Source organism: Anolis carolinensis, unplaced genomic scaffold (genome assembly GCF_035594765.1).
Source record: "Anolis carolinensis isolate JA03-04 unplaced genomic scaffold, rAnoCar3.1.pri scaffold_7, whole genome shotgun sequence".
NCBI classification, from domain to species: domain Eukaryota; kingdom Metazoa; phylum Chordata; class Lepidosauria; order Squamata; family Dactyloidae; genus Anolis; species Anolis carolinensis.
In genome coordinates this window covers 22,272,660-22,300,485 of record NW_026943818.1, presented here as the reverse complement: position 1 = coordinate 22,300,485, position 27,826 = coordinate 22,272,660, and the positions used below count along the sequence as shown (strand labels likewise).

The 27,826-nt window shown below is 38.5% G+C and overlaps 2 protein-coding genes and 1 non-coding gene across 5 annotated transcripts in view; 1 reads left to right on the top strand and 2 right to left on the bottom strand.

Moving 5' to 3' along the window:
* The window catches only part of ska2 (spindle and kinetochore associated complex subunit 2), a 37,279-nt gene that overhangs the window by 9,103 nt on the left and 350 nt on the right, over positions 1-27,826 (bottom strand). Inside the window, exon 1 of one of the 3 annotated variants that reach the window (XM_062960371.1) lies at positions 8,474-8,608. The exons of the other annotated variants lie outside the window; for them this stretch is intronic. Within the exon in view, the coding sequence (XP_062816441.1) occupies positions 8,474-8,506 (33 nt within the window). The 5' untranslated portion in view covers positions 8,507-8,608. Of the gene's footprint in view, positions 1-8,473; positions 8,609-27,826 lie in introns of those variants that run through there. 3 annotated transcript variants of the gene reach the window in all.
* Positions 1,214-1,310, bottom strand: mir130a-2 (microRNA mir-130a-2). Its single transcript, NR_129845.1, has one exon. It is a non-coding gene; the product is annotated as a microRNA mir-130a-2 (primary transcript).
* On the top strand, positions 8,741-25,873 carry prr11 (proline rich 11). The gene is made up of 10 exons (XM_062960368.1): positions 8,741-9,048; positions 12,171-12,324; positions 13,637-13,775; positions 13,995-14,117; positions 15,873-16,097; positions 16,192-16,296; positions 17,452-17,564; positions 19,968-20,027; positions 20,137-20,233; positions 25,202-25,873. Exons 2-10 carry the CDS (start codon positions 12,215-12,217, stop codon positions 25,268-25,270), a joined length of 1,041 nt encoding a protein of 346 aa, XP_062816438.1. The 5' UTR covers positions 8,741-9,048; positions 12,171-12,214; the 3' UTR covers positions 25,271-25,873.

Sequence of the window (27,826 nt, the reverse complement as noted above, 5' to 3'; positions counted from 1 at the left end):
ACCAATGTTCCTGCACATAGATCAGTTTAACTATTCTGGAGAATAAATCCCAATAGAAGCCAAACATAAATGAGAATTAGCAACAGAAAATTGGCTAACATACAAATTTTGAAAAAATCAGACACTCAAAATTTTAACACAAAGACCCATGATGAACTTAAAACAGAATTTCCAAATATAACATGGTTTCAATACTATCAGTTCAAACAATGCTATAAAGAGGATACAGAAAAGGGATTTTCACAAAACCAAGGTCCTTGGGAAATCATAATGCAAAAAAGGGAAAAAAATTATTAGGATATTATACCAGATGTTACTACAATGGTCAACTGAGGAAGAACAAATTAAACAAGATATTGGGCATAGCATAAACATAAACCAGTGGGAGGAAATATGGAATAAAAAAATAAAATACACCATGGCCACTGAAATTCAAGAAAACTGGTATAAGATGTTTTTTAGATGGTACCTCACCCCTGCCAAATTAGCAATTTTTAATAAACACAATATGAACAAATGCTGGAAATGTAACAAGGAAGTAGGAACTTTCATACATCAATGGTGGAAATGCAAAAAATTCAAAGAATACTGGAAAAATGTCCACAAAGCGTCACAATCAATACTAGGAATCAAGTTTCCGTTGTCACCAGACATATTTATTAGGTATATCAAATGCAAAAATAAAAACAAACAAGAATCAAGACAAAATACTATTTTTTATGGGAACCACGGCAAGACTAGCTATAGCTAGAATATGGAATCAAAAGGAGGATTCAAAAATCAATGATTGGATTCTAAACTGTTTGATTTAATACAAATAGATACTTTAACTCAAAGACTAAGAGAAGTCAAAGAAAAAACAGATTGGCGAGGATTCAGAAAGAAGGATATAAATTAACAATAGACTTACTTGATATGTGAAATATATCAAAATAACAAGACTGTTAAGACCAGAGATGAAAATAGACTATAAGACTTTAAAAACCTCAAGAGGTCAATGGGAAGTCTTTTTTTTTTTGCCTTTCTTGGACTCTGTTCTTTACTTTCATCCCACTTTGTATACACAATTGTTTTCCTTGCTTTCACTGTAACTATAGATAAAGCACAATAAAAATTATTTAAAAAAAAACAACAATTCTGGAGAATAGGCGCCTTCACCATGTGCGAGTCGGAGTAGAGACTGCATACTCCCAAAGCTGGATTTCAGTCGACTGAGCATTGCTGGCCAATGCCCTTTTAACATTGCACTGCTTTTTGCGCATGTTCACTAGTAGTACAACATAAAAAGGGCAGTGGACAGACACCTCGTGCCATCTGGAAGGAAGGAAGCAGGACTCTTGAGGGCGCAAATCAAGGAAAGCAAGGTGCGTCGTCGATATTCAGAACAGAAAACATTTCTGCAACGAAAGCTGACCTTACAAACATCCACCATCTCTAGGAAATATGAACAGAGAGCTATTTTGGGCCGCTCTATTTTTGGAGCACAGAATTCCAGCACTTTAGATTAAAAATACATTCACGTGCATCTATCGGCAAACATCCATCTTCAAAGGACAGTTCAGTATTGGCAACTCTCAACCACAACAAAGGCACCAAAGAAGGAATGCCAGAACCCAACAGAGATCTTGAAAAAGGCTCATGTGCCTCGGATGTTGTACTGCAAAGTCTACATGGACAACATGCTCAAGCAGCTAGAAGTCTTGGGCAGCCTTCCATTGGAGGGCCATTAAGTGCCTACACTCCAATGAGTCTACACTGCAATATAACCCAGTTCAAAGCAGATAATCTGGATTGTATATGGCAATGTAAAAGGGGGCTAAGATGCACTAAATGTGCAAAAATGCAATCAGTCCTTTCTATAGGTGCTAAAATAAGTATATTCCCAAGAACCAGCAACCTTCTTCTACAATTCTGGGTATGACAAGCTTGTGTAGTGCTCCTAACAGCATTAGCATAATAATATTATTAGCATAATAATATATTGAATATACATATAATATTGATAATATAATGTAATAAAATATAATAATACACTATTATGATTATATATTATATATTACATGTAATATTACTAATAATATTGCAATATAGTGGTATAAAAGGTAAAGGTTTTCCCTGACGTTAAGTCCAGTCGTGACCGACTCTGGGGGTTGGTGCTCATCTCCATTTCTAAGGCGAAGAGCCGGCGTTGTCCGTAGACACCTCCAAGGTCATGTGGCCACTGGTATGACTGCATGGAGCGCCGTTACCTTCCCGCCGGAGCAGTACCTATGGATCTACTCACATTGGCATGCTTTCGAACTGCTAGGTTGGCAGAAGCTGGAGCTAACAGCGGGCACTCACTCCGCTCCCGGGATTTGAACCTATAGTGGTATAGTACAATATATAATGCTTATATTGTGGTATGCTAATATAATTTATTGTATGTACATAGAACTTGTAAGCTGCCCTGAGTCCCCTTTTCGGTGAGAAGGGCGGGATATAAATGTTGCTTATAATAATAATAATAATAACAACAACAGCAACAACATAGATCTTGAAAAAGGCTCATGTGCCTTGGATGTTTATTTACTACATTTATATCCCACTCTTCTCACCCTGAAGAGGACTCAGAGCGGCTTATAAATCAAATGGACATACAATATATTATTAGCACAGCACAATATAAGCATTAAATTACTATATTGTACTATATCACTATACCGTAATATTATTAGTAATAGTACATTTAATATATAATTAATATTACAGTAGAGTCTCACTTATCCAACCCTCGCTTAACCAAGGTTCTGGATTATCCAAGTCATTTTGGCCCCATGTAAGCCGCCCTGAGTCCCCGTTGGAGAGATGGTGGCGGGATATAAATAAAGTTTTATTATTATTATTATTATTATTATTATTATTATTATTATTGTAGTCAATGTTTTCAATATAATATGATATTTTGCTGCTAAATTCGTAAATACAGTAATTACTACATAGCATTAATGTGTAATGAACTACTTTTTCTGTCAAATGTGTTGTATATAACATGATGTTTTGGTGCTTAATTTGTAAAATCATAACCTAATTTGATGTTTAATAGGCTTGTCCTTAATCTCTCCTTATTATCCAAGATATTCGCTTATCCAAGGTTCTGCCGGCCCGTTTAGCTTGGATAAGTGAGACTCTACTGTAATAATAACAACATAGATCTTGAAAAAGGCTCACATGCCTCGGATGTTTGTTTATTTACTACATTTATATCCCACTCCTCACGCCGGAGGGTGAGGACTCAGAGTAGCTTACAAATCAAATGGACATACAATATATTATTAGCATAGCACAATATAAGCATTAAATTACTATATTGTACTATATCACTATACTGTAATATTATTAGTAATATTACATTTAATATATAATTAATATTATATTGCATTATTATTATTAGTATAATATTGTATTACAAGTTGTACTGCAAAGTCTACATCAGGGGTCCTCAAACTTTTTAAGCTGAGGGCCGGTCCACAATCCTTCAGGCTGTTGAGGGGCCTGATTATCATTTGAAAAAAAATACAAACAAATTCTGATGCACACTGCATATGTCTTATTTGTAGTGCAAAAACAACAGCAACAACAACAACAACAACAACAACAACAATAAAAGAACAATACAATATTTAAAAATAAAAACAATTTTAACCAACATACATTTATCAGGATTTCAATGGGAAGTGTGGTCCTGCTTCTGGCCAATGAGATAGTCAAGTTAATTAGGGTTGTTGTTGTTGTTGTTGTTGTTGTTGTGTGCCTTCAAGTCATTTCAGACTTTGGGTGAGCCTAAGTCTAAAATTTATTATTTATTTACTGCATTTATTTACTACATTTGTATCACACCCTTCTCACCCCAAAGGGGACTCAGAGTGGCTTACAAATTATATGTACATACAATATATTATATTATTAGCATAGCACAATTTTAGCATTATATATTACTATATTGAACTATACCACTATACTGTAAGATTATTAGTAATATTATATGTAATATAGAATATATAATTAATATTATTATATGGTATTATTATTAGTGTTATATTGTATTGCATTATAATATTATTATCAATATTATATGTATATACAATATATTATATTATAAAACTGAGGGCAGGGGCCAGGTAAATGACCTCGGAGGGCCGCATCCGGCCCCCGGGCCTTAGTTTGGGGACCCCTGGTCTACATGGACATCATAGTTTTCCAGATGCTATTGGACTGCAACTCTCATTACTCCCAAACAAAACAGCCAATGATTGGAACTGGAGTTTGAATCAATCTGGAAGACATAATAAGAGGAACTTCTCGGTGTGCAACAAAATTAAAACCGTGCCACGAGGTTTGTCAAATAATGCTGCCTTTAAAGTGTTGGGATGAATTTGGGGGGCCGTGCTTAATGGTGAATAGACAGCCAATGAGGAGAATCTGAGCAGCTGAGAAGCAAATGGCTTAGCTCTACCTTCCACAACATTTGCAAGCAGAGAATGGAGCTGCCCAGCAGCCTTTAACCCTTTCCATTAAGACCACCCAAAGACAGGCCCACAGCCTTTGTTTCGGCCAGGAGCTGAAATAAAGCAGGCTGCCCTCAAATGGAGGTAATGCGAAGCAGCCCCCAAATATTTATTTATTACATTTATATCCCGCTCTTCTCACCCCGAAGGGGACTCAGAGCGGCTTACAAATCAAATGTACATACAATATATTACTGTATTAGGATAGCACAATATAAGCAATAAATTACTATATTGTACTATATTATTAGTAATATTACTTTTAATATATAATTAATATTATTATATTATATTATTATTAGTATAATATTGTATTACATTATAATAATATCAATGTGCAGTAATGTTATGTTGTAATTACTGTATTTACGAATTTAGCACCAAAATTTCATGATATATTGAAAACATTTGACTACAAAAATGCATTGGATAATCCAGAATCTTGGATAAGCGAGGCTTGGATAAGTGAAACTCTACTGTATATTTATATCCCGCCCTTCTTACACCAAAGGGGACTCAGAGTGGCTTACAAATTAAATTTACATATAATATTATATTTTTAGCATAGTACAGTACTGGTAATAAATTACTATATTGTACTATATCAATATATTGTAATATTATTAGTAATATTACATATCAAATATAATATATAATTTTTTTTGTATTATTAGTACAGTAGAGTCTCACTTATCCAAGACTCGCTTATTCAAGGTTCTGGATTATCCAATGCATTTTTGTAGTCAATGTTTTCAATATATTGTGATATTTTGGTGCTAAATTAGTAAATACAGTAATTGCAACATAACATTACTGCGTATTGAACTATTTTTTCTGTCAAATTTGTTGTATAACATGATGTTTTGGTGCATAACTTGTAAAAACATAACCTTATTTGATTTTTAACAGGTTTTTCCTTAATCCCTCCTTATTATCCAAGATATTCGCTTATACAAGGTTCTGGTGGCCCGTTTAAGCTTGGATAAGTGAGACTCTACTGTATATAATATACAATAATTTATAAATATATAATATATTGTATAAAGGTAAAGGTTTCCCCTGACATTAAGTCCAGTCATGTCTGACTCTGGGGGTTGGTGCTCATCTCCATTTCTAAGCCGAAGAGCCGGCGTTGTCCATAGACACCTCCAAGGCCATGTGGCCGGCATGACTGCATGGAGCGCTGTTACCTTCCCGCTGGAGCGGTACCTATTGATCTACTCACATTTGCATGTTTTTGAACTGCTAGGTTGGCAGAAGCTGGAGCAACAGCGGGAGCTCACTCCACTCCCGGGGCTTGAACCTGGGACCTTTCGGTCTGCAGCTCAGTGCTTTAACGCAATTTGCCACCGGGGCTCCTATAATATATAATATATTGTATATAATTACCATATTGATAATAATATTATAATGTAATACAATATTATACTACTAATAATGTAATATCATAATATTAATTATATATATATATAATATTACGAATAATATTACCATATAATGATATAGTACAATATAGTAATGTAATGCTTATATTGTGCTAAGCTAATAATATATTCCATGTACATTTGATTAGTAAGCCATTCTGAGTCCCCTCCGGGGTGAGAAGAGCGGGATATAAATGTAGTAAATAGATAAATAAATAAACGTAGGCGTGAATGTTAAAATGTTTCCGCAGGCCTTCGGAGATACAGCCAATAATTAATCAGCCCCAGAGGGTTTTTAATAGTCTATCCTGTATTTATTACGGTCTTACCTTTTATGTGTTTTTAATGTAATTTTTTATCCTGTATTGTTGTTTTAATTGATATATTGCATTACTGTTTTATCTGTTTTATATTGTGATTGTATTATGTTGCTTATATTTTGTCGTTATGTTGTTTGGGCCTCTGCCCCATGTAAGCCGCCCTGAGTCCCCACGGGGAGATGGTGGCAGGGTATAAATAAAGTTTTATTATTATTATTATTTCAGATTCAAGGTCTGGCTGCTTACTGCCTGGGGGAACCCTTTGTAGGGAAGTGTTAGCTGGTCCTGATTGAATTGGCAATGTGTATTGTGGTGGTGTGTTGTTGTAGTGATGTGTGTTGTGGTGATGGTGCGTGTTGTTGTAATAGTGTTTATTGGGGTGGTGTGTGTTGATGTGGTGGTTTTTTTTTCGTGTCAGGAGCCACTGGAGTTGCTTCTAGAGTGAGAGAATTGGCAGTCTGCAAGGACGTTAGCCAGGGGACGCCCGGATGTTTTGATGTTTTACCATCCTTGTGGAAGGCTTCTCTCATGTCCCCGCATGAAGCTGGAGCTGAAAGAGGGAGCTCATCCGCACTCTTCCCGGGTGGGATTTGAACCTGGCAGCCTTCAGGTCAGCAACCCAACCTTCAAGTCACAAGGCTTTTATCCCCTAGGCCACCGGAGACTCCTACTATCTGTTTAAGGCAGGCATGAATGTTCAAACTGGCTACCTTGATTAGCACTGAATAGCCTTTCAGCTTCAAGGTCTGCCTGGGGGAATCCTTTGTAGGGAAGTGTTAGCTGGCCCTGATTGAATTGGTGACGTGTGTTGTGGTGGCGTGCTGTTGTTGTGATGTGTGTTGTGGTGATGGTGAGTGTTGTTGTAATAGTGTTTATTGTGTTGTGGAGGTGTGTGTTGTTGTGGTGGATGTTGTGGCGATGGTGGTGTATATTGATGTGGTGGTTGTGTGTGTTGAATTCCTCTATACAGTAGAGTCTCACTTATCCAACGCTCGCTTATCCAACGTTCTGGATTATCAAACGCATTTTTGTAGTCAATGTTTTCAATACATCATGATATTTTGGTGCTAAATTCATAAATACAGTAATTACTACATAGCATTACTGCGTATTGAACTACTTTTTCTGTCGAATTTGTTGTATAACATGGTGTTTTGGTGCTTAATTTGTAAAATCATAACCTATTTTGATGTTTAATAGGCTTTTTCTTAATCTCTCCTTATTATCCAACATATTCGCTTGTCCAACGTTCTGGATTATCAAACGCATTTTTGTAGTCAATGTTTTCAATTCATTATGATATTTTGGTGCTAAATTCATAAATACAGTAATTACTACATAGCATTACTGCGTATTGAACTACTTTTTCTGTCAAATTTGTTGTATAACATGGTGTTTGGGTGCTTAATTTGTAAAATCATAACCTATTTTGATGTTTAATAGGCTTTTTCTTAATCTCTCCTTATTATCCAACATATTCGCTTGTCCAATGTTCTGGATTATCAAACGCATTTTTGTAGTCAATGTTTTCAATACATCATGATATTTTGGTGCTAAATTCATAAATACAGTAATTACTACATAGCATTACTGCGTATTGAACTACTTTTTCTGTCGAATTTGTTGTATAACATGGTGTTTGGGTGCTTAATTTGTAAAATCATAACCTATTTTGATGTTTAATAGGCTTTTTCTTAATCTCTCCTTATTATCCAACATATTCGCTTATCCAACGTTCTGCCGGCCCGTTTATGTTGGATAAGTGAGACTCTACTGTAATTCTAAATTGCTCAAAAAATATGGAAGAATTAGAAAAGGGCTAGCACACCAAGCCCCGCCCCCTTGTGTTGGCCCCGCCCCCTTAACAGGGTTCTAAAGAATGGACTGGCCCACAGGCCCCGCCCCCAAGGGTAAGCCCCGCCCCCAGGAGCCAGGCGAAGAAAGGAATGGGCCATACCAAGGCACGCGCCCTTTGGGGTCCTCAGCTTCTATGTTTCCCCCTCTTTTCTGAGGGGAATGGTCTGGCCCAGCGGGGAGGGGGAGGGGAGCCTTGCCTCCGTTTTTCCCGGCCTTTGAACGCTTCCCTCGCTTTCCCGCCCTCGCCCCGTTCATTGGCGCTGAGGGGCCCCTTCCCGGTGGGCGTTCTCGGCCCCTTCGGCCCACCAACGGCCCGGAGACTCACCATGGTCTCGAGCTTAGTAACCGCCGTCTCCATGTTGAATAGTTGACATTCCTCAGGCGGTGGCGCTTCTCCCCTCCCAAGCCAAGACCCACCCTTTTTATGCCGCGTACAAAAAAAAAAAAGACGCCGGCTCCTATTGGTCCGTTGTCACCACCTCCCTCCTCTGATTGGCTCCGCTCAAACCCTTCCCGTCGCCGATTGGGCCGGGGCAAAGCTAACCCCCGAAGGATGAAACAACATGAAACAGGAACGCCTATTGGGCGAGGGCGAGCTTCGGCGCCCTCTGATAGGCTGGTTGGGCACCGAGGCGGGACTTTGTCCACTTCGTTCTGAAATAAGAAACCAGGCGGGCGAAACAAGCGGCTGGCTTTTTTTAAAAAAACCGAAGGCGGGTCTTTGCCTGCCAGTCATTCAAATCGTTGTATCCTATTGGTCCTTTTTTTCTCCCATCTTTTAAATCCAATTGGCTAAGGAAACGGAATGAGGGAGAAGTCCAACCAATGAGCATGTAGCAATCGGTTTGAATTGTTAGCTCTGGGAAAGAGATGCTGCTTTGGGTGAGGCTTGTTAAAGAGGTAAGGCTTAGTTTTTTAATTGCTTAGAGCAAGGCATGGGCAAACTTGGGCCCTCCGGGTGTTTTGGACTACAACTCCCACAATTCCTAACAGCCTACCGGCTGTTAGGAATTGTGGGAGTTGTAGTCCAAAACACCCGGAGGGCCCAAGTTTGCCCATGCCTTGCTCTAAGCAATGTAATAACAAAGATACCATTTTAATACTACATTTTAACCCCCAGAAACTCCATCAGTACTTAAAAGTTTGTGATGTTGGACAAATTTGCTCTGGATGCATCATGGGTGAGGTTCAGTGTGCTCTCTGGCTGGAGGGTGAACTACAACTCCCACTATGGTGAGCCAGTCCCCTCAAACCCCTCCAGTAGGTTGAGTTAGTCATTGGGGTTCTTTGTACCAAATTTGGTCCACATCCATTATCAGTAGAGGTCACAGTTTCCTTGGTTGTGGGTGAACTACAACTCCCAGAAAGGAAGGTTAGTTCCCTAACCCAAGAGAGCAATAAAACAAGCCTTTTATTATTGTCACATGACAAGGCAAACAGCCGTAGGCACCCACTCTAGTGGGTCCGTACCATGCAAATGGCCGTCACAACATGTGTGTAGCAAACAAAGAATATATATCTTGGCTTATCTAAAATTGACCAATAGCTGAGGATCTTCCCCACCTTCCACACCTACTTGGCATAAATGATACCTGTGACCTCACTTGTTTACTCTGAGCTTTCTTCTCTCTTTAGAACTTCCTGGAGAAAGGCACCAGCTCTCAGGAAGGCAAAGCTACATAGGCAAAAGTTTACTATTTTCTGGCTTATGATCCCTTCAAAAGTACTTTTAGATTGCAGATGAACTATACATCCCAGTGCCTACAACTCCAAAATGTCCAGGCCAATTCCCCTCCAAACCCACCAGTAGTCAAATCTGGGCATATCGGATATACATGCCAAGTTTGGTCCAGATCCATCATTGTTGTGCTCACTGATTGTAGGTGAACTATACATCCCAGTGCCTACAACTCCAAAATGTCCAGGCCAATTCCCCTCCAAACCCACCAGTAGTCAAATCTGGGCATATCGGATATACATGCCAAGTTTGGTCCAGATCCATCATTGTTGTGCTCACTGATTGTAGGTGAACTATACATCCCAGTGCCTACAACTCCAAAATGTCCAGGCCAATTCCCCTCCAAACCCACCAGTAGTCAAATCTGGGCATATCGGATATATAAGTTTGGTCCAGATCCATCATTGTTTGAGTTCATAGTACACTCTGGATGTAGGTGAACTACAACTCCTATAAATCCCTCCAAAGACCTCCAGTATTTTTTGGTCATGGGAGTTCTGTGTGCCAAGAAAGATCCAGGTCCATCATTAGTGGAGTTCAAAGTGTTGGAGACTAGCCAAGGGGAAATAAAGGAGAGAATTCCAAGACAGCAATAAAACAAGTCTTTTATTGGGTGGTTGTATGTCTTTTGGGCTGTTATCACAGCTTTTTATTGTTATCACAGCTGATGATAAGGCAAAACAGCCGTAGGCACCCACTCTAGTGGGTCTGTACCATGCAAATGGCCGTCATAACATGTGTGTAGCAAACAAAGAATATATATCTTGGCTTATCTAAAATTGACCAATAGCTAAGGATCTTCCTCACCTTCCACAGCTACTTGGCATAAATGATATCAATGACCTTACTTGTTTACTCTGAGCTTTCTTCTCTCTTTAGAACTTCCTGGAGAAAGGCACCAGCTCACAGGAAGGCAAAGCTACATAGGCAAAAGTTTGCTATTTTCTGGCTTATGGTTCCTTCAAAAGTACTTTTAAATTGCAGATGAACTATACATCCCAGTACAGTAGAGTCTCACTTATCCAACACTCGCTTATCCAACGTTCTGGATTATCCAACGCATTTTTGTAGTCAATGTTTTCAAAATATTATGATATTTTGATGCTAAATTCGTAAATACAGTAATTACTACATAGCATTACTGCGTATTGAACTACTTTTTCAGTCAGATTTGTTGTATAACATGATGCTTTGGTGCTTAATTTGTAAAATCATAACCTATTTTGATGTTTAATAGGCTTTTTCTTAATCTCTCCTTATTATCCAACATATTCGCTTATCCAACGTTCTGCCGGCCTGTTTATGTTGGATAAGTGAGACTCTACTGTACCTACAACTCCTCTAAATCATGGTGAATTCTCCCCAAACCTCTCCAGTATGTTCTATTGCTAATCAATTCCTCTGTTTGCTGTGTGTCATAGTAAAGAATAGGAAAGGGTGATGGGAGAGGCAGTGGGTGGAGTCATGCAAATTTCACACCAATGAAGAGAAACACTGGGGTGTCTGCGGTGGAGGAAAAATAGAAAATCTAGGAGGAAATTGTCCCCGTAGGAAAGACTTCATTTGGGTGATGAGCAGGATGGTTTTGTGGAGGTTGTACATGTTCATGGTGTCCTCCATGGCATTATGGATCTGGACCAAACATGGCACAAAAACACTTCATGATCAAACCTAAAATAATGGATAGGTTTGAACTATAAAAGACACACAGATACAGTCATCTAAACCGCCTTTCTCATTTAAACTACCATCACTATTTTAAGACACACAGATACAGTCATCTAAACTGCCTTTCTCATTTAAACTACCATCACTATTTTAAGACACACAGATACAGTCATCTAAACCGCCTTTCTCATTTAAACTACCATCACTATTTTAAGACACACAGATACAGTCATCTAAACCGCCTTTCTCATTTAAACTACCATCACTATTTTAAGACACACAGATACAGTCATCTAAATCGCCTTTCTCATTTAAACTACCATCACTATTTTAAGACACACAGATACAGTCATCTAAATCGCCTTTCTCATTTAAACTACCATCACTATTTTAAGACACACAGATACAGTCATCTAAATCGCCTTTCTCATTTAAACTACCATCACTATTTTAAGACACACAGATACAGTCATCTAAACCGCCTTTCTCATTTAAACTACCATCACTATTTTAAGACACACAGATACAGTCATCTAAACCGCCTTTCTCATTTAAACTACCATCACTATTTTAATTATTAATGTTGACAGAATTAATGACACCCTTCTCCACGCAGGACTCCAAGCGAACTGCGTTAATAAACTGAGTCTTGAAAAAAACATGTGCAAAAGTAAGCGACGACAATGTCAATGGAGAGCCAGGAGAAAATATGTGATGAAAAGAAGGAAAGGAATGATTCAGCCTCAGCGGCCAAAAGTTCTCCCTTCGGAGTAAGTGTCCTGGGACCTTCTCTTGCCTGTTCTGTTCACTATTTTGTTGCAATTTCAGTCAGAATTGATTTGTTCTACTATTGTTTCACATGTTTCCTCATCCTGTACCTTACACAGAATGACTCCCAGTCCATCTTGCAAGTAATACAAATGACATTGTTTTTTACCTACACAGAGTGATGGGACATGTAGGCTTTCGTGGTCTGGAACAATTGGCCAAGGTCTACCCAGAGTTACAGATGTGTGACAAATGTCTAGATTGTTCCATTTGCAAACAGGTTAAAGTAAAGTCTTTCCCTGTTGCAAAAGAAATAATAATAATAATAATAATAATAATAATAATAATAATAATAATTTTAATAATAACTTTATTTTTATATCCCGCCCCATCTCCCCGGAGGGACTCAGAGCGGCTTACATGGGGCCATGCCCGACAACAATACAATAGCAGCAATAAAACAATAAAATGAAGATCGACAATAAAACAATGTCGCATCAATAAAACATAACATCAGTAAACAGTTATAAAAGTCAGCATACAGCATAAAATGGTTAAAAACAGGAGGCTAAAAACACGGAACTGGGCCAAGGGCAGAAAACTTCAACATGGTAGAGGTAGTTTCGCAGTTTAAAAATCAATAAAGTGCGAAATAATCATGGCCAGGCAACCTATTATTAGATGGGCAGATAAATCGAGCCTATAATAATAATTAATCCTCGAAGGCTAAGTAAGATCAAAGTTATCACAGGAGTTGCACAGCGGAAGTGTGCTGGGCCCATAACCCGACTGTCAGGGTATCGGCGACCCTGACTTGATTGATGAGCTAGCCCTCAGCTCACCCGTCAGAACGACAGCTTCGCTGATTTATGTCTGCTGAAGACAGCGGCACTAAGGTTTTATTTACAATATTTACATTGCTAGGTGACCAAAACTATCCGGACACATGTTTGCATCCACATGAATGTCCATTTCTTTCCAAAGTCCATTCACAGCTTGTGGTGTATCTTTCTTGCCATTTGCCCTTCCAGCAATCAATCAGGGCTGGCCAGAATTAACCTCTTGGCTGCTGGAATGCTTGCCGGAATGAAACACACAATCCAACCGTAAACAATAGATTGAACATTTCACTCTATATCAACAAAAACACTAACAATTTTTACCTGCAAGCTTGTGATCAAACATGGGTGCAAATATGGTGCTTGGGAAAAATATAATTGCTAGTCCCCTAACCGAAGAGAGGTTGAGAGGCGCTCATTGATAGATCAATGTAGACGCTCTGTATTGAGGAAACATTTTCTTTATTTTCTGTAGGCCTACAGAAAGTCCTCGCACTCAGAACAGACCCCTTTGCTTTCGGCCTTCGGCTGTCCTGAGCCTCACAGGAGCAATGAAACCTTTGCTGACCACAGCCACAGGTTGCTGTCTATGGTGCTGGAAAACAGTTTTACAGGTAAACTTTCAATGCAATATTTATATCTCACTTTCTGAACAAGATTCTGAGAATTCGCCATTCTAAATTTCCACTAAAGAGCATGAAATACACTTTGTTGGTGTAGGATTTGGTTCTTGCGACTCTTGTTGCCGCAAAATTTGCTGCTTCCCAATTTGTGCCGAACTCTACAAGAAATCATTCTCCCCATCACTTTCTCTCTTCCCTTCTATTAACCAGATTTTTGACGTCATGAAAAGCTCAGTATTTCCATCAGTCGCATATCGGCAGGAGCTCCACACACTCAGGGAACGGTTAGAAAAGCTAGAAACGGAATTTTTAAGGCTACAATCATTGGTTCAGGTCAGTTACTCTTTGCAAAGTTTGTCTGTATCCTACTTTGTCTGTATTTTAAGGATATATTTTGATTATTTTAATTATTATAGACAATAGACAAACCAACAAGTGGGTGCTGGACTCAGGTGCAACTCACCATATTATGAACAATATTTATTTTCTGAGAGATGTGCAGTCAACAGAAGGAGCAACTGTTACTTTAGCTCAGGGGTCCCCAAACTTTTTAAACAGGGGGCCAGTTCACGATCCTTTGGACTGTTGGAGGGCCGGACTATAGTTGGCCACCGAGCAATAACAAATAATAATAATAATAATAATAATAATAATAATAATAATAATAATAACAACAACAACAATAAAAAAGAGGGTTGGAAGAGACCCTTTGGGACATCGAGTCCAATCCCCTTCTGCCTTTGTGCACCGAAAGCACCAGCAAAGCATCCCTGACAGAAGGCCGCCCAGCCTCAATGTTAATAATAATAATAATAATAATAATAATAATAATACAGGGTTTTGGAACACAATACTCCTGACCTCACAATCATGTTAAAAAACAAAGTATGAATTATCGATACTGCAATCCCAGGTGACAACAGGATTGAGGAGAAACAACTGGAAAAGCTGATACAATATGAGGATTTAAAGATCGAATTACAAAGACTCTGGCACAAGCTAGTCAGGGTGGTCCCATTGGTGATGGGCACACTGGGTGCAGTGCCTCAAGACCTTGGCCTGCACTTAAACACAATCGGCACTGACAAAATTACCACCTGCCAGCTGCAGAAGGCCACCTGACTGGGATCTGCACACATTATTCACCGATACATCACACAGTTCTAGACACTTGGGAAGTGTCCGACGTATGATCCAATTCAACAGCCAGCAGAGTGTCTGCTGTGGACTCATCTTGTTGTGTTTCTAATAATAATAATAATAATAATAATAATAATAATAATAATAATAATAATAATAATAATAATAATAAGGGTTGTAAGAGAAGAAGAGACCCCTTGGGTCATTTAGCCCAACCCCCTTCTGCCCTTGTGCTGTGGGGGCCGGATAAATGGCTTTGATGGGCCGCATCCGGCCCCCGGGCCTTAGTTTGGGGACCCCTGCTTTAGCTGATGGGTCATTTAAATTGTTTTCTCAATTTGGCAATCGGGGCCCATAACCAATTGTCAGAGTAACTGCAGCGCAGCAGTAGTTGGATGGAATCAGTGGAACGCAGAATGAAGAGACATCAGAGACGATGGTAAAACTATATACAAGTTTTACTGACTTCAGTAATAATCAAGACAAACAGATTTGCAGACAAACACAGGACTTGACTCTACTCAGAACAGAACTGATGCAATCAGCAATGCACACTCTTGTGTCTGGACACTTCCCAGTTCCAGCCACACATCAAGGTCATCAGAGCTTCTCAGCAATTAACTCTTTCCAGACTATAGCACACTCTGGATGATGCAATCAGTATGCAATGCAGGCAAGACACAAATTTCATTCAAACACTATCAATACACAAATCCCACATTCACATATTTTAGTAACTGTATATACGCAAAGATAAGCCGAGTTTTTCAGCCCTTTTTATGAGCTGAAATAGCCTCCCCCGGCTTATAATCGGGTCAAGGTCAAGCAATATATGATATATTTATCCCTCATCTTACCCTCCCTTATCAGTGTTTACTTTTCCAAAGCCTCCCTCCCTCTTAACCAAGGGAATGTTTTGAGGTCTCTTTTTTTTCTCCTGTTCACCAGAATGGAGTTGCTGCTACTTCTGCTGAAACACTTGCTTGCCAAGGCTCAGGGAGTCCATTGCTGGCTTTTCCTGGAAAGACAGAGGTTGGCTTTCCAGGACCGGTGCCTCTTCCTTCCCAACCGATGGTGCCACCTGTCCCGCCACCTCCGCCTCCGCCTCTCCCTCCACCACCTCCTCCACCAGCACCTCTTTGCTTCAGAAAGACCGGTGGGATCAAGATGCAGGTAACGTATCTTAGAAACAGCAGGTCTGTGTATTAGTGTCATGACAGAGTGGACAACGTTATTACCAAATTTTCACTTCTCTTGCCCTGCTTAGCCTCAGGCAACCTCATCGAAAAAAGATGTACCCATGCAAATCACACTCCAGGATCTCCTGAATGTAAAACTAAAGAAAACACAGGACGGCACTGGGATTGACAAGGTAATTCTGAAGCAGTATGTTTACTATTCTTCGGGTTTAATATTCTGAGCTGACTTGAGAGCTGCTGCTGGATGATGGTGTATCTTTTTCATCAGACCAATAAATTACTGTATATACTCGAGTATAAGCCTAGTTTTTCAGCCCTTTTTTTAGGACTAAAAAAGCCCCCCTCGGCTTATACTCAGGTGAGAATCCTGGTTGGCTTATATTTGGGTCAGCTTATACTCGAGAATATATGGTACATTTATTATTTTTCTCTATTATTATTGGTATTATTACATTTATTATTTTACTGTATTATTATTACATTTATTATTTACTCTATTATGGTTGCTAGTACTGTATTACATTTATTTTACTCTATTATTATTATTATTATTATTATTATTAATAATAATAATAATAATAATACAATTATTATTTCACTCTGATCTTATTATTATTATAGTTATTATTCTACTCTATTATTACATGCATTGTTTTCCTGTGTTTATTATTATTATTATTACATGTATTATTTTACTCTATTACTATTAAAAGGATATTTAAGCACATTTACATTGAAGAAGATGAGAATAATGATTTGATCAGAGTTGAACAGTCTTATCTTAAATTACAGTTTTATGTAAATATTCAAAAACATTTAACCTACTGATGCCTCAATTAATATAATTTTCTCTATTATTATTGGTATTATTACATTTATACTGTATTATTATTACATTTATTATTTATTCTATTATGGTTGCTAGTACAGTAGAGTCTCACTTATCTAACATAAACGGGCCGGCAGAACGTTGGATAAGCGAATATGTTGGATAATAAGGAGAGATTAAGGAAAAGCCTATTAAACATCAAAAAAGGTTATGATTTTAAGCACCAAAACATCATGTTATACAACAAATTTGACAGAAAAAGTAATTCAATACGCAGTAATGCTATGTAGTAATTACTGTATTTACAAATTTACCACCAAAATATCATGATGTATTGAAAACATTGACTACAAAAATGCATTGGATAATCCAGAACATTGGATAACTGAGTGTTGGATAGCCATCCAAGAAAGACCAAATTTGACCCCAGAGTCTGATGTCCCCTCGTTTAAAATATATATGCTGCAATAACAATATTTTCTTTTCTTTTAAATTGCAGAAGGGATCACCATTTGAGCAACGCAAGGCATTAGTCACAGTCTCAGATTTGCAAAACATCAACCTGAAATCCAAAGCTCCACGGCCGCTTGTTCGTGTCACTAATCATTTAATGTAAGAATCTTTCTGCGATGGGTGATCTTGGTTAACATGAATCTTGGGCCACATAGCAACTCTAGCTTCATTTTTACTGAAAGCAACAAATAATTAATAATATGTATTGCAAATAGATGGTACCACTGACACTAGGATTTTGACTTACTGAACTCTTTTTATCAATATTTTATATACAGTGTGTTAATAGTTAGGCTTGTAGGCTCTATTCATATCTGTCTGTACTGCTAATGTACAGATAAATAATTTATTGTTTATTTATTTGTTTATTTATTTAATACATTTAAATAAATATTTAATACATTATTTAATACATTTATAATACGCCCTTCTCACCCTGAAGGGGACTCAAAGCGGCTTACAAATTAAATTTACATACTATAATATATTATTAGCATAGCACAATACTGGCAATAAATTACTATATTGTACTATATCAATATATTGTAATATTATTAGTAATATTACATGTACTATATAATATATAATTAATATTATTATATTGCATTACAGTAGAGTCTCGCTTATCCAAGCCTCTGGATAATCCAAGCCATTTTTGTAGTCAATGTTTTCAATATATCATGATATTTTGGTGCTAAATTCATAAATACAGTAATTACAACATAACATTACTGCATATTGAACTACTTTTTCTGTCAAATTTGTTGTATAACATGATGTTTTGGTGCTTAATTTGTAAAATCATAACCTAATTTGATGTTTAATAGGCTTTTCCTTAATTTCTCCTTATTATCCAAGATATTCGCTTATCCAAGCTTCTGCCAGCCCGTTTAGCTTGGATAAGTGAGACTCTACTGTATTAGCATTATATTGTATTACAGAATAGTATTAATATATGCATATACAATATATTATAATATTATGTATTATTGTAAATTATCTTCTATATATATAAAAGAGTGATGGCATTAGGGCAGCAGACAAAACAACAAAACTACAGGCCCCCCACCTCGAAATTTGACAACTCAACCCATCATCCACGGCTCTAGGTTGATACAAAAAAAGAAAAGAAAAATAAAGTCCTAATTAGAGGGAAAGGAATAATTGTTTTTATCCAATTGCTGCCAGTTAGAGGGCTAAGCTCCACCCACTTGGTCTCCTAGCAACCTACTCAGTCCAGGGGACAGGCACAGTTAGGCCTCAGGCCTCTTCCACACTGCCTATAAGATACAGATTATCTGATTTTAATTGGATTATATGGCAGTATAGACTCAAGGCCCTTCCACACAGCTATATTACCCATTTAGAATCTTATATTATCTGCTTTGAACTGGATTATCTTGAGTCCACACTGCCAGATAATTCACTTCAGTGTGCATTTTATACAGCTGTGTAGAAGGGGCAGTTCTAGGCAGATAATATAAGATTATAAATATACAGTAGAGTCTCACTAATCCAACATAAACAGTGTCCTCTATCCTCACCACTTTCACAGTACACAAACAACCAAATGCATACTAAACATAAAGACAACCATACAACAGACATTCAATACCACCACTACCTCAACAATTTCTCACCAACACCACCAGACAACATCACAGCAACGCGTAGCCGGGCACAGCTAGTCTATCTATATATATAAAAGAGTGATGGCATCAGGGCAGCGGACAAAACAACAAAACTACAGGCCCCCCAACCTCAAAATTTGACAACACAACCCATCATTCACGGCTCTAGGTTGATACAACAAAAAGAAATGAAAAATAAAGTCCTAATTACAGGGAGAGGAATAATAGTTTTTATCCAATTGCTGCCAGTTTGAAGGCTAAGCTCCGCCCACTTGGTCTCCTAGCAACCTACTCAGCCCAGGGGACAGGCACAGTTAGGCTCACTTAGGCCTCTTCCACAGATTATCAGATTTTAACTGGATTATATGGCAGTGTAGACTCCAGGCCCTTCCACACAGCTATATAACCCATTTAGAATCTTATATTATCTGCTTTGAACTGGATTATCTTGACTCCACACTGCCATATAATCCACTTCAGTGTGCATACTAAACATAAAGACAACCATACAACAGACATTCAATACCACCACTACCTCAACAATTTCTCACCAACACCACCAGACAATGCCACAGCAACGCGTGGCCGGGCACAGCTAGTATTGTATATATGTATACATGTATGTGTGTGTGTGTGTGTATATATATATATATATATACACACACACACACACACATACACATATATAATTAGCATAGCATGTTACTGGTGGGAGGGGGGAGGGTGATGCAAAGGAGACAAGATGGAACTGTCTTTGCTGTCTTTGTTAAAATAAGATTATTTTAACAATTATCTACTTAAAGGTGACCGAAATATAATGCTTTATAAATCCTGTCTTTAATTTTAATCTTTGCTCTCTCTTTCCACCCAGTACTCCCAGCAAAGGTGCTTTAGACTTTCGAAAGCACCTCAAAAAGCTTGCTATTAAGAGGTAATAACTACTCCTGTTCTCCTTTCTGAGCATTAGTGGGAAACGGTGAAGGGATTCTGTCTGAATGGAGATTCTCTTTGGGTACTCTTTGCTTTTCTTATCTCTCCAGGAGCCCAGGTGGAACCCCATTAACTAACAAAGAGAATGCTGAAACCGGGACGGGACTGACCCCACTCATGACCCAGGCTCTACGGCGCAAATTCCAGGTCAGCTCATCGAGAAAATAGATCCTGATAGGAGACTTTAAATGTGCAGTGCCGTTGTATCAAATCCTTGACTCTGTGGCCCTTCCAGTGGTATGAAAGCTTGTTTTGTTATACAAATAGGAAGCCGGGCTTGCCAATGCAGAAATATTTTCTCTTTTGTCTGGTGCTAACTGGAGATCTTTGCTGTCCAAGATAGGGCTGAGAGTGTGTGACTTGTCCAAGATTCTTGGCGTATAATAACACAAACAAGCTTTATATCCATCTAACCCAGGACTATCATCTATAACAGGGGTCCTCAAACTTTTAGAGAAGAGGGCCAGTCCACAATCCTTCAGACTGTGGAGGGGCCGAATTATCATTTGGAAAAAAAAAAAAACAAGTTCCTATGCACACTGCACATGTCTTATTTGTAGTGCAAAACAACAACAACAATGAAAGAACAATACAATATTTAAAAATGAAAACAATTGTAACCAACATAAACCTATCAGGATTTCAATGGGAAGTGTGGACCTGCTTCTGGCCAATGAGATAGTTAATTAGGATTGTTGTTGTGTCATTTCAGACTTTGGGTGAGGCTAAGTCTAAAATTGGAGCCTCCGATGGCTCAGTGTGTTAAAGCACTGAGCTGTTGAACGTGCAGAGCGAAAAGTCCCAGGTTCAAACCCGGGGAGCAGAGTGAGCGCCCGCTGTTAGCTCCAACTTCTGCCAACCTAGCAGTTCGAAAACATGCAAATGTGAGTAGATCAATAGGTACTGCTCTGGCGGGAAAATAACGGCGTTCCATGGAGTCATACTGGCCACATGACCTTGGAGGTGTCTATGGACAACGCCGGCTCTTTGGCTTAGAAATGAAGATGAGCACCAACCCCCAGAGTTGGACACGACTGGACTTAATGTCAGGGGAAACCTTTACCTTTACCTTTGAAGTCTAAAATTATTTATTTATTCATTTACTACATTTATTTATTACATTTATATCCCGCCCTTCTCACCCCGAAGGGGACTCAGAGCAGCTGTATGTACATACAATATATTATATTATTAGCATATCACATTAGCATTATATATTACTATATTGAACTATACCACTATACTGTAATATTATATGTAATATATAACATATACTTAATATTATTATATGGAATTATTATTAGTATTATATTGTATAACATTATAATATTATTATCAATATTATATGTATATACAATATATTATATTATTTAAAATGATATAAAAATATTATATTATAAAACTGAGGGCAGGGGCCAGGTAAATGACCTTGGAGGGCCGCATCCGGCCCCCGGGCCTTAGTTTGGGGACCCCTGATCTATAACAATGATGGGCAACCTTTTGCGCTTGGTGTGTCAAAATTCACCAAAAAAAAACCTAGCATGACTTGGGTGGTGTGTCACTTCAAGAAAAAAAACATAAATTCACAATATATATAGTTTAAATAACAAAAATATAACAAAAATATATAACTGTATTTAATAAATCAAAAACTATTTACAGTACTAACATTATTTCCATGTACATCAATCTATGGTACCACTTGCTGATTTCTCTCTATTGTAGTTTCAACGTAGTCATGAATAATGAATAATATAATAATAATATAATAGTAATAATATAATAATATACTACAATAATAATAGAATAATAGAATGAATACAGTAGAGTCTCACTTATCCAAGCCTCACTTATTCAAGCTTCTGGATTATCCAAGCCATTTTTGTAGTCAATGTTTTCAATATATCGTGATATTTTGGTGCTAAATTCGTAAATACAGTAATTACAACATAACATTACTGAGTATTGAACTACGTTTTTCTGTCAAATTTGTTGTATAACATGATGTTTTGGTGCTTAATTTATAAAATCATAACCTAATTTGATGTTTAATAGGCTTTTCCTTAATCCCTCCTTATTATCCAAGATATTCGCTTATCCAAGCTTCTGCCGGCCCATTTAGCTTGGATAAGTGAGACTCTACTGTGTGTGTGTGTATATATATATATATATATACACACACACACACACACACACTAGCTGTGCCTGGCCACGCGTTGCTGTGGCGTTGTCTGGTGGTGTTGGTGAGAAATTGTTGAGGTAGTGGTGGTATTGAATGTCTGTTGTATGGTAGTCTTTATGTTTAGTATGCACACTGAAGTGGATTATATGGCAGTGTGGAGTCAAGATAATCCAGTTCAAAGCAGATAATATAAGATTCTAAATGGGTTATATAGCTGTGTGGAAGGGCCTTGAGTCTACACTGCCATATAATCCAGTTAAAATCTGATAATCTGTGGAAGAGGCCTAAGTGAGGCCTAACTGTGCCTGTCCCCTGGGCTGAGTAGGTTGCTAGGAGACCAAGTGGGTAGAGCAGCAATTGGATAAAAACTATTATTCCTCTGGGTTGTTGTATGTCTTTTGGGCTGTGTGGCCATGTTCCAGAAGCATTCTCTCCTGACGTTTCGCCCACATCTATGGCAGGCATCCTCAGAGGTGGTGAGGTATGGAGAAAACTAAGCAAAGAGGTTAATATATATCTGTGGAAAGTCTAGGGTGAGAGAGGTCAGTATGAATGTTGTGTAGTTAATCACTTAAATTAGCATTGAAAAGCTTATCTGCTGTCTTCTTCCTGCCTCTGGGGCATCCTTTGTTTAGAGTCGTTAACTGCCCTTGGTTGATTCATGTCTGGAAATCCTCTGTTTTCAGAGTATTGCTTTTTATTTACTGTTCTGATTTTTGAGTTTTGTAATACTGGTAGCCAGATTTTGTTCATTTTCATGGTTTCTTCCTTTCTGTTGAAGTTGTCCACATGCTTGTGGATTTCAATGGCTTCTCTGTGTAGTCTGACATGATAGTTGTTAGAATGGTCCAGCATTTTTGTGTTCTCAAATAGTATTCTGTGTCCAGGCTGGTTCATCAAATGCTCTGCTATGGCTGATTTCTCTGGTTGAATTAGTCTGCAGTGCCTTTCATGTTCTTTGACTCTTGTTTGGGCGCTGCGTTTGGTGGTCCCTATGTAGACTTGTCCACAGCTGCATGGTATCTGGTAGACTCCTGCAGAAGAGAGAGGATCCCTCTTGTCCTTCGCTGACCGTAGCATTTGTTGGATTTTCTTCGTGGGTTTGTAGATAGTTTGTAGGTTGTGCTTCTTCATCAGCTTCCCTATGCGGTCAGTAGTTCCCTTGATGTATGGTAAGGACACCTTTCCTCTGGGTGGATCTTTGTCTTGACTCTCATGGCTTGTTCTTGGCCTTGCAGCTCTTCTGATGTCCGTGGTGGAGTCTCCATTGGCCTGGAGAGCCCAGTTTAGGTGGTTGAGTTCACCTTGGAGGAGGTGAGGTTCGCAGATTCTTTGTGCACGGTCTGTCAGGGCTTTGATTGTGCTCCTTTTTTGACTTGGGTGATGGTTGGAGTTTTTATGAAGGTATCTATCTGTGTGTGTAGGTTTTCTGTAAACTGTGTGGCCCAATTGTTGATTGGGTTTGCGGATGACCAGAACATCTAGAAATGGCAGTTTTCCTTCCTTTTCTTTTTCCATGGTGAATTGGATGTTTGGGTGGATGCTGTTAAGATGGTCCAGGAACTTGCTGAGTTCTTCCTCTCCATGGCTCCAAATGGTGAAGGTGTCATCTACGTATCTGAACCAAACAGTTGGCTTTTTTGGTGCTGTTTCTAGGGCCTGTTTTTCAAAGTATTCCATATAGAAATTTGCTACTACTGGGCTGAGAGGGCTCCCCATGGCCACTCCATCCTTCTGTTCATAGAATCCAGTGTCCCCCTGAAAGTAGCTAGTGGTGAGGCAATGGTGAAACAGGGCTGTGATGTCTTCTGGGAAGTTTTGTTTGATTAGTATGAGGGTGTCAGCTACTGGGACTTTGGTAAAAAGGGACACCACATCAAAGCTGATCAGGATGTCCTTGGTGCTTAGATTGAGGTTGCTGATCTTTTCTATAAAGTGTGTAGAGTCCTTGATATAATGTGCAGTGAGCCCAATGTGGGTTTGTAGCTGTGTAGCCAGAAATTTTGCCAGGTTGTAAGTCGGCGATCCAATGGCACTTACAATGGGTCTGAGTGGGATGGAGTCCTTGTGGATTTTGGGGAGTCCGTAAAGCCTGGGTGGGAGGGCTTCTGATTTGCACAGCTGTTGGCGTATGTCAAAGTTAATGGAGGAGTTCTTGATTAGAGTGTTCGTTTTTCTGGTGATTTTGTTAGTGGGGTCTTGTTTCAGTTTCTTGTAAATTGTGGGATCTAGAAGTTGTCTGATTTTTTCTTTGTTTTTTCTTTGTACTGACCTCTCTCACCCTAGACTTTCCACAGATATATATTAACCTCTTTGCTTAGTTTTCTCCATACCTCACAACCTCTGAGGATGCCTGCCATAGATGTGGGCGAAACGTCAGGAGAGAATGCTTCTGGAACATGGCCACACAGCCCGAAAGACATACAACAACCCTGTGATCCCGGCCATGAAAGCCTTCGACAACACATATTATTCCTCTCCCTGTAATTAGGACTTTATTTTTCTTTTCTTTTTGTTGTATCAACCTAGAGCCGTGAATGATGGGTTGTGTTGTCAAATTTCGAGGTTGGGGGGCCTGTAGTTTTGTTGTTTTGTCCGCTGCCCTGATGCCATCACTCTTTTATATATATAGATATAAAAATGTAATATGCATAATTCCCATGGAGTAAACAACAAAACCACTGGACCAAATCACACCAAATTTGGCCACAAAAGACATTAGTCATCCGATCAATCTGCATGCGGCAGCGTGTCAGCAAAAATGGCTAGGCATGTCAGTGCTGACACGCGTGTCATAGGTTGCACATAACCGATCTATAACCAGAGTTCTCTCAGATCTAGAAGCCACTGTAATAGGGCCGTCATAATCTGAAACTACTTGAAGGCATACAACAACTATTGTAATCTGCTACCCTTCTTTTTTTTCTCAATAGTTGGCTCACCCAAAGAGCCCTTCTCCAGCTCAATTACCTAATGGAGGCAGCTTTGAAGAGCAAAGTTAGTAGATCTCCTGATAAGAAGTCCAACCTTGGCTTCTTCCACCCTTCTGATGGATTGCCCTGAAGGAATTTGCTCACAAGAAAGTACATAGCAGGGAAAGGTAAATGAATTTAGAAGCCCTCTTAATATATCCCATATATTACTGAATGTGACTACCAGCAATCTTAAATAGCATAGCCCTTGTTGAGGATTGTCTGAAGTTGCGATCCAACATTATTTGGAAGAAAATACTTTGCTTTCCCCGCTACTCTGGAGCAGCCTTCGCCAAGTTGGCACTCTTCAAGGTTGTTGGACTACAAGCCCACTCTGCTTGCACATGTTTATGAGTTTGACTTTTGCTGATCGATTGATTTTGAATTTGTTTGGATCTTGAAGCATTGCAATTCAACTGCGTTTGAATTTCTCTCTTCTTTTTTCAACTTTAAAATGTTTTGAGCAGCATTTGCACATTGGAAAAAAATATTTCGTGAACATGGAAGACGTGTTTAAGTGTAAAGAAATTCAAAAGCATGTATTATTTATAAAAAGGAAAAAATCCACCATCCAGGCACATTTGCAGCAAATGAAAAGCAACAGTGAAAGAGCCAGACATTTGGCAAGAGGAAGGCCAGAAACCTTTGGATTTCTCTGTAAGAGAAAGTCAAATAAAGGACCTATAGTGAGTACTTTGACAGCTTCTCTGCTTTTGCTTGAGGATTGTTTCCCTGAGTTTGTTTACCCTAAACAACATCCCAAGGTTTACACTGTTCCTCCTCCTAAGGAAAAAGAATAAACTTTCACACCTTCAATTTCTGCTTGTATCTTTTATCCTCAATTAATTTTAATCCAATGCTAAAACTAAAACTATTTAGTTGCTTGTGATTTCCTTTATTTCATCACTTTAAAATGTATTTATTGTGCAATGCTTTTGACACGAAATAAATAAATTTTAAGGCTGTCTTATTAATAAAAACTTGATTGCTTCTGCATCTCATGAAACCAAGGAATTTGGTATCTATTTATGACATGCCTCAAAATAAATGCAACTACAAAACCCCACAAACTAATGTTGAAAAACAGCAATATGTTTTTATTAAACAAAGTGTTATATTCTGCCGGTGTGCTTGTTCTTTTCTCTGTTTGAAAAAGAAGATTGATATTAGCATGTCGCTGTCCAGTTTTGGTGATGATTGGCCACCTTTCTCCAGTACAGTAGAGTCTCACTTATCCAAAATAAACAGGCCGGCAGAAGCTTGGATAAGCGAATATCTTGGATAATAAGGAGGGATTAAGGAAAAGCCTATGAAACATCAAATTAGGTTATGATTTTACAAATTATGCATCAAAACATCATGTTATACAACAAATTTGACAGAAAAAGTAGTTCAATACACAGTAATGTTATGTTGTAATTACTGCATTTACGAATTTAGCACCAAACTATCGCAATATATTGAAAACATTGACTACAAAAATGGCTTGGATTATCCAGAGGCTTGGATAAGCGAGGCTTGGATAAGTGAGACTCTACTATAATAATAACTTTATTCTTGTATCCTGTCCCATATCAGGGACTCGGGGAAGCTGACATGGGGATCAAGCCCAGCAATAGACAATAAAATACAATAACATAAAACACATTCGAATTGCAACAAATTAATACAGCAGAACTATACAATCACAACATCACACAATCAAAGCCTAGCCAATGGCCAAATGTAAACATCCAAGCTTCACCACTGAAGACCTGGTGGTGTCGGCAGGTTTTTCAGTACAGTAGAGTCTCACTTATCCAACATAAACGGGCCGGCAGAACATTGGATAAGCGAATATCTTGGATAATAAGGAGGAATTAAGGAAAAGCCTATTAAACATCAAATTAAGTTATGATTTTACAAATTAAGCACCAAAACATCGTGTTATACAACAAATTTGACAGAAAAAGTAGTTCATTACACAGTAATGCTATGTAGTAATTACTGTATTTACGAATTTAGCACCAAAATATCATGATGTATTGAAAACATTGACTACAAAAATGTGTTGGATAATCCAGAACGTTGGATAAGCGAGTGTTGGATAAGTGAGACTCTACTGTAAATTTATTATTGTATCCTGTCCCATCTTGGGGACTTGGGGCGGCTGACATGGGGACCAAGCCCAGCAATATGCAATGAAATACAACAACATAAAACACATTCCAATTGCAACAAATTAATACAGCAGAACTATACAATCACAGCACCACACAATCAAAGCCTAGCCAGTATGCCAAGTCTTAAATTCCCTGCCTAATCTCTCTGGGGAGGGCATTCCAAATTGCACAACCTCTGAGATGTGGGCGAAACGTCAGGAGAGAATGCTTCTGGGGCCCGGCCCGGAAAACGCACAGTAAGCTAAAAAAGAAAAGGACAACCCGGAAGGGGAGGGCGCTCCAAATTCCACAACCCCTGAGATGTGGGCGCAACGTCAGGAGAGAATGCTTCTGGAGCACGGCCCGGAAAACGCACAGTAACCTAAAAAAGAGGAGCCTCTGATGGCCTAGGGGATAAAAGCCTTGTGACTTGAAGGTTGGGTTG

What these genes read in the sequence shown, in the direction of transcription:
- prr11 (XM_062960368.1), top strand. Translation starts at nt 12,215, where the DNA reads ATGTGCAAAAGTAAGCGACGACAATGTCAATGGAGAGCCAGGAGAAAA. An exon ending in GCTGGAAAACAGTTTTACAG is followed by an intron (nt 13,776 to 13,994) that starts GTAAACTTTCAA and finishes TCTATTAACCAG; the next exon opens with ATTTTTGACGTCATGAAAAG. An exon ending in ACGGCACTGGGATTGACAAG is followed by an intron (nt 16,297 to 17,451) that starts GTAATTCTGAAG and finishes TTTAAATTGCAG; the next exon opens with AAGGGATCACCATTTGAGCA.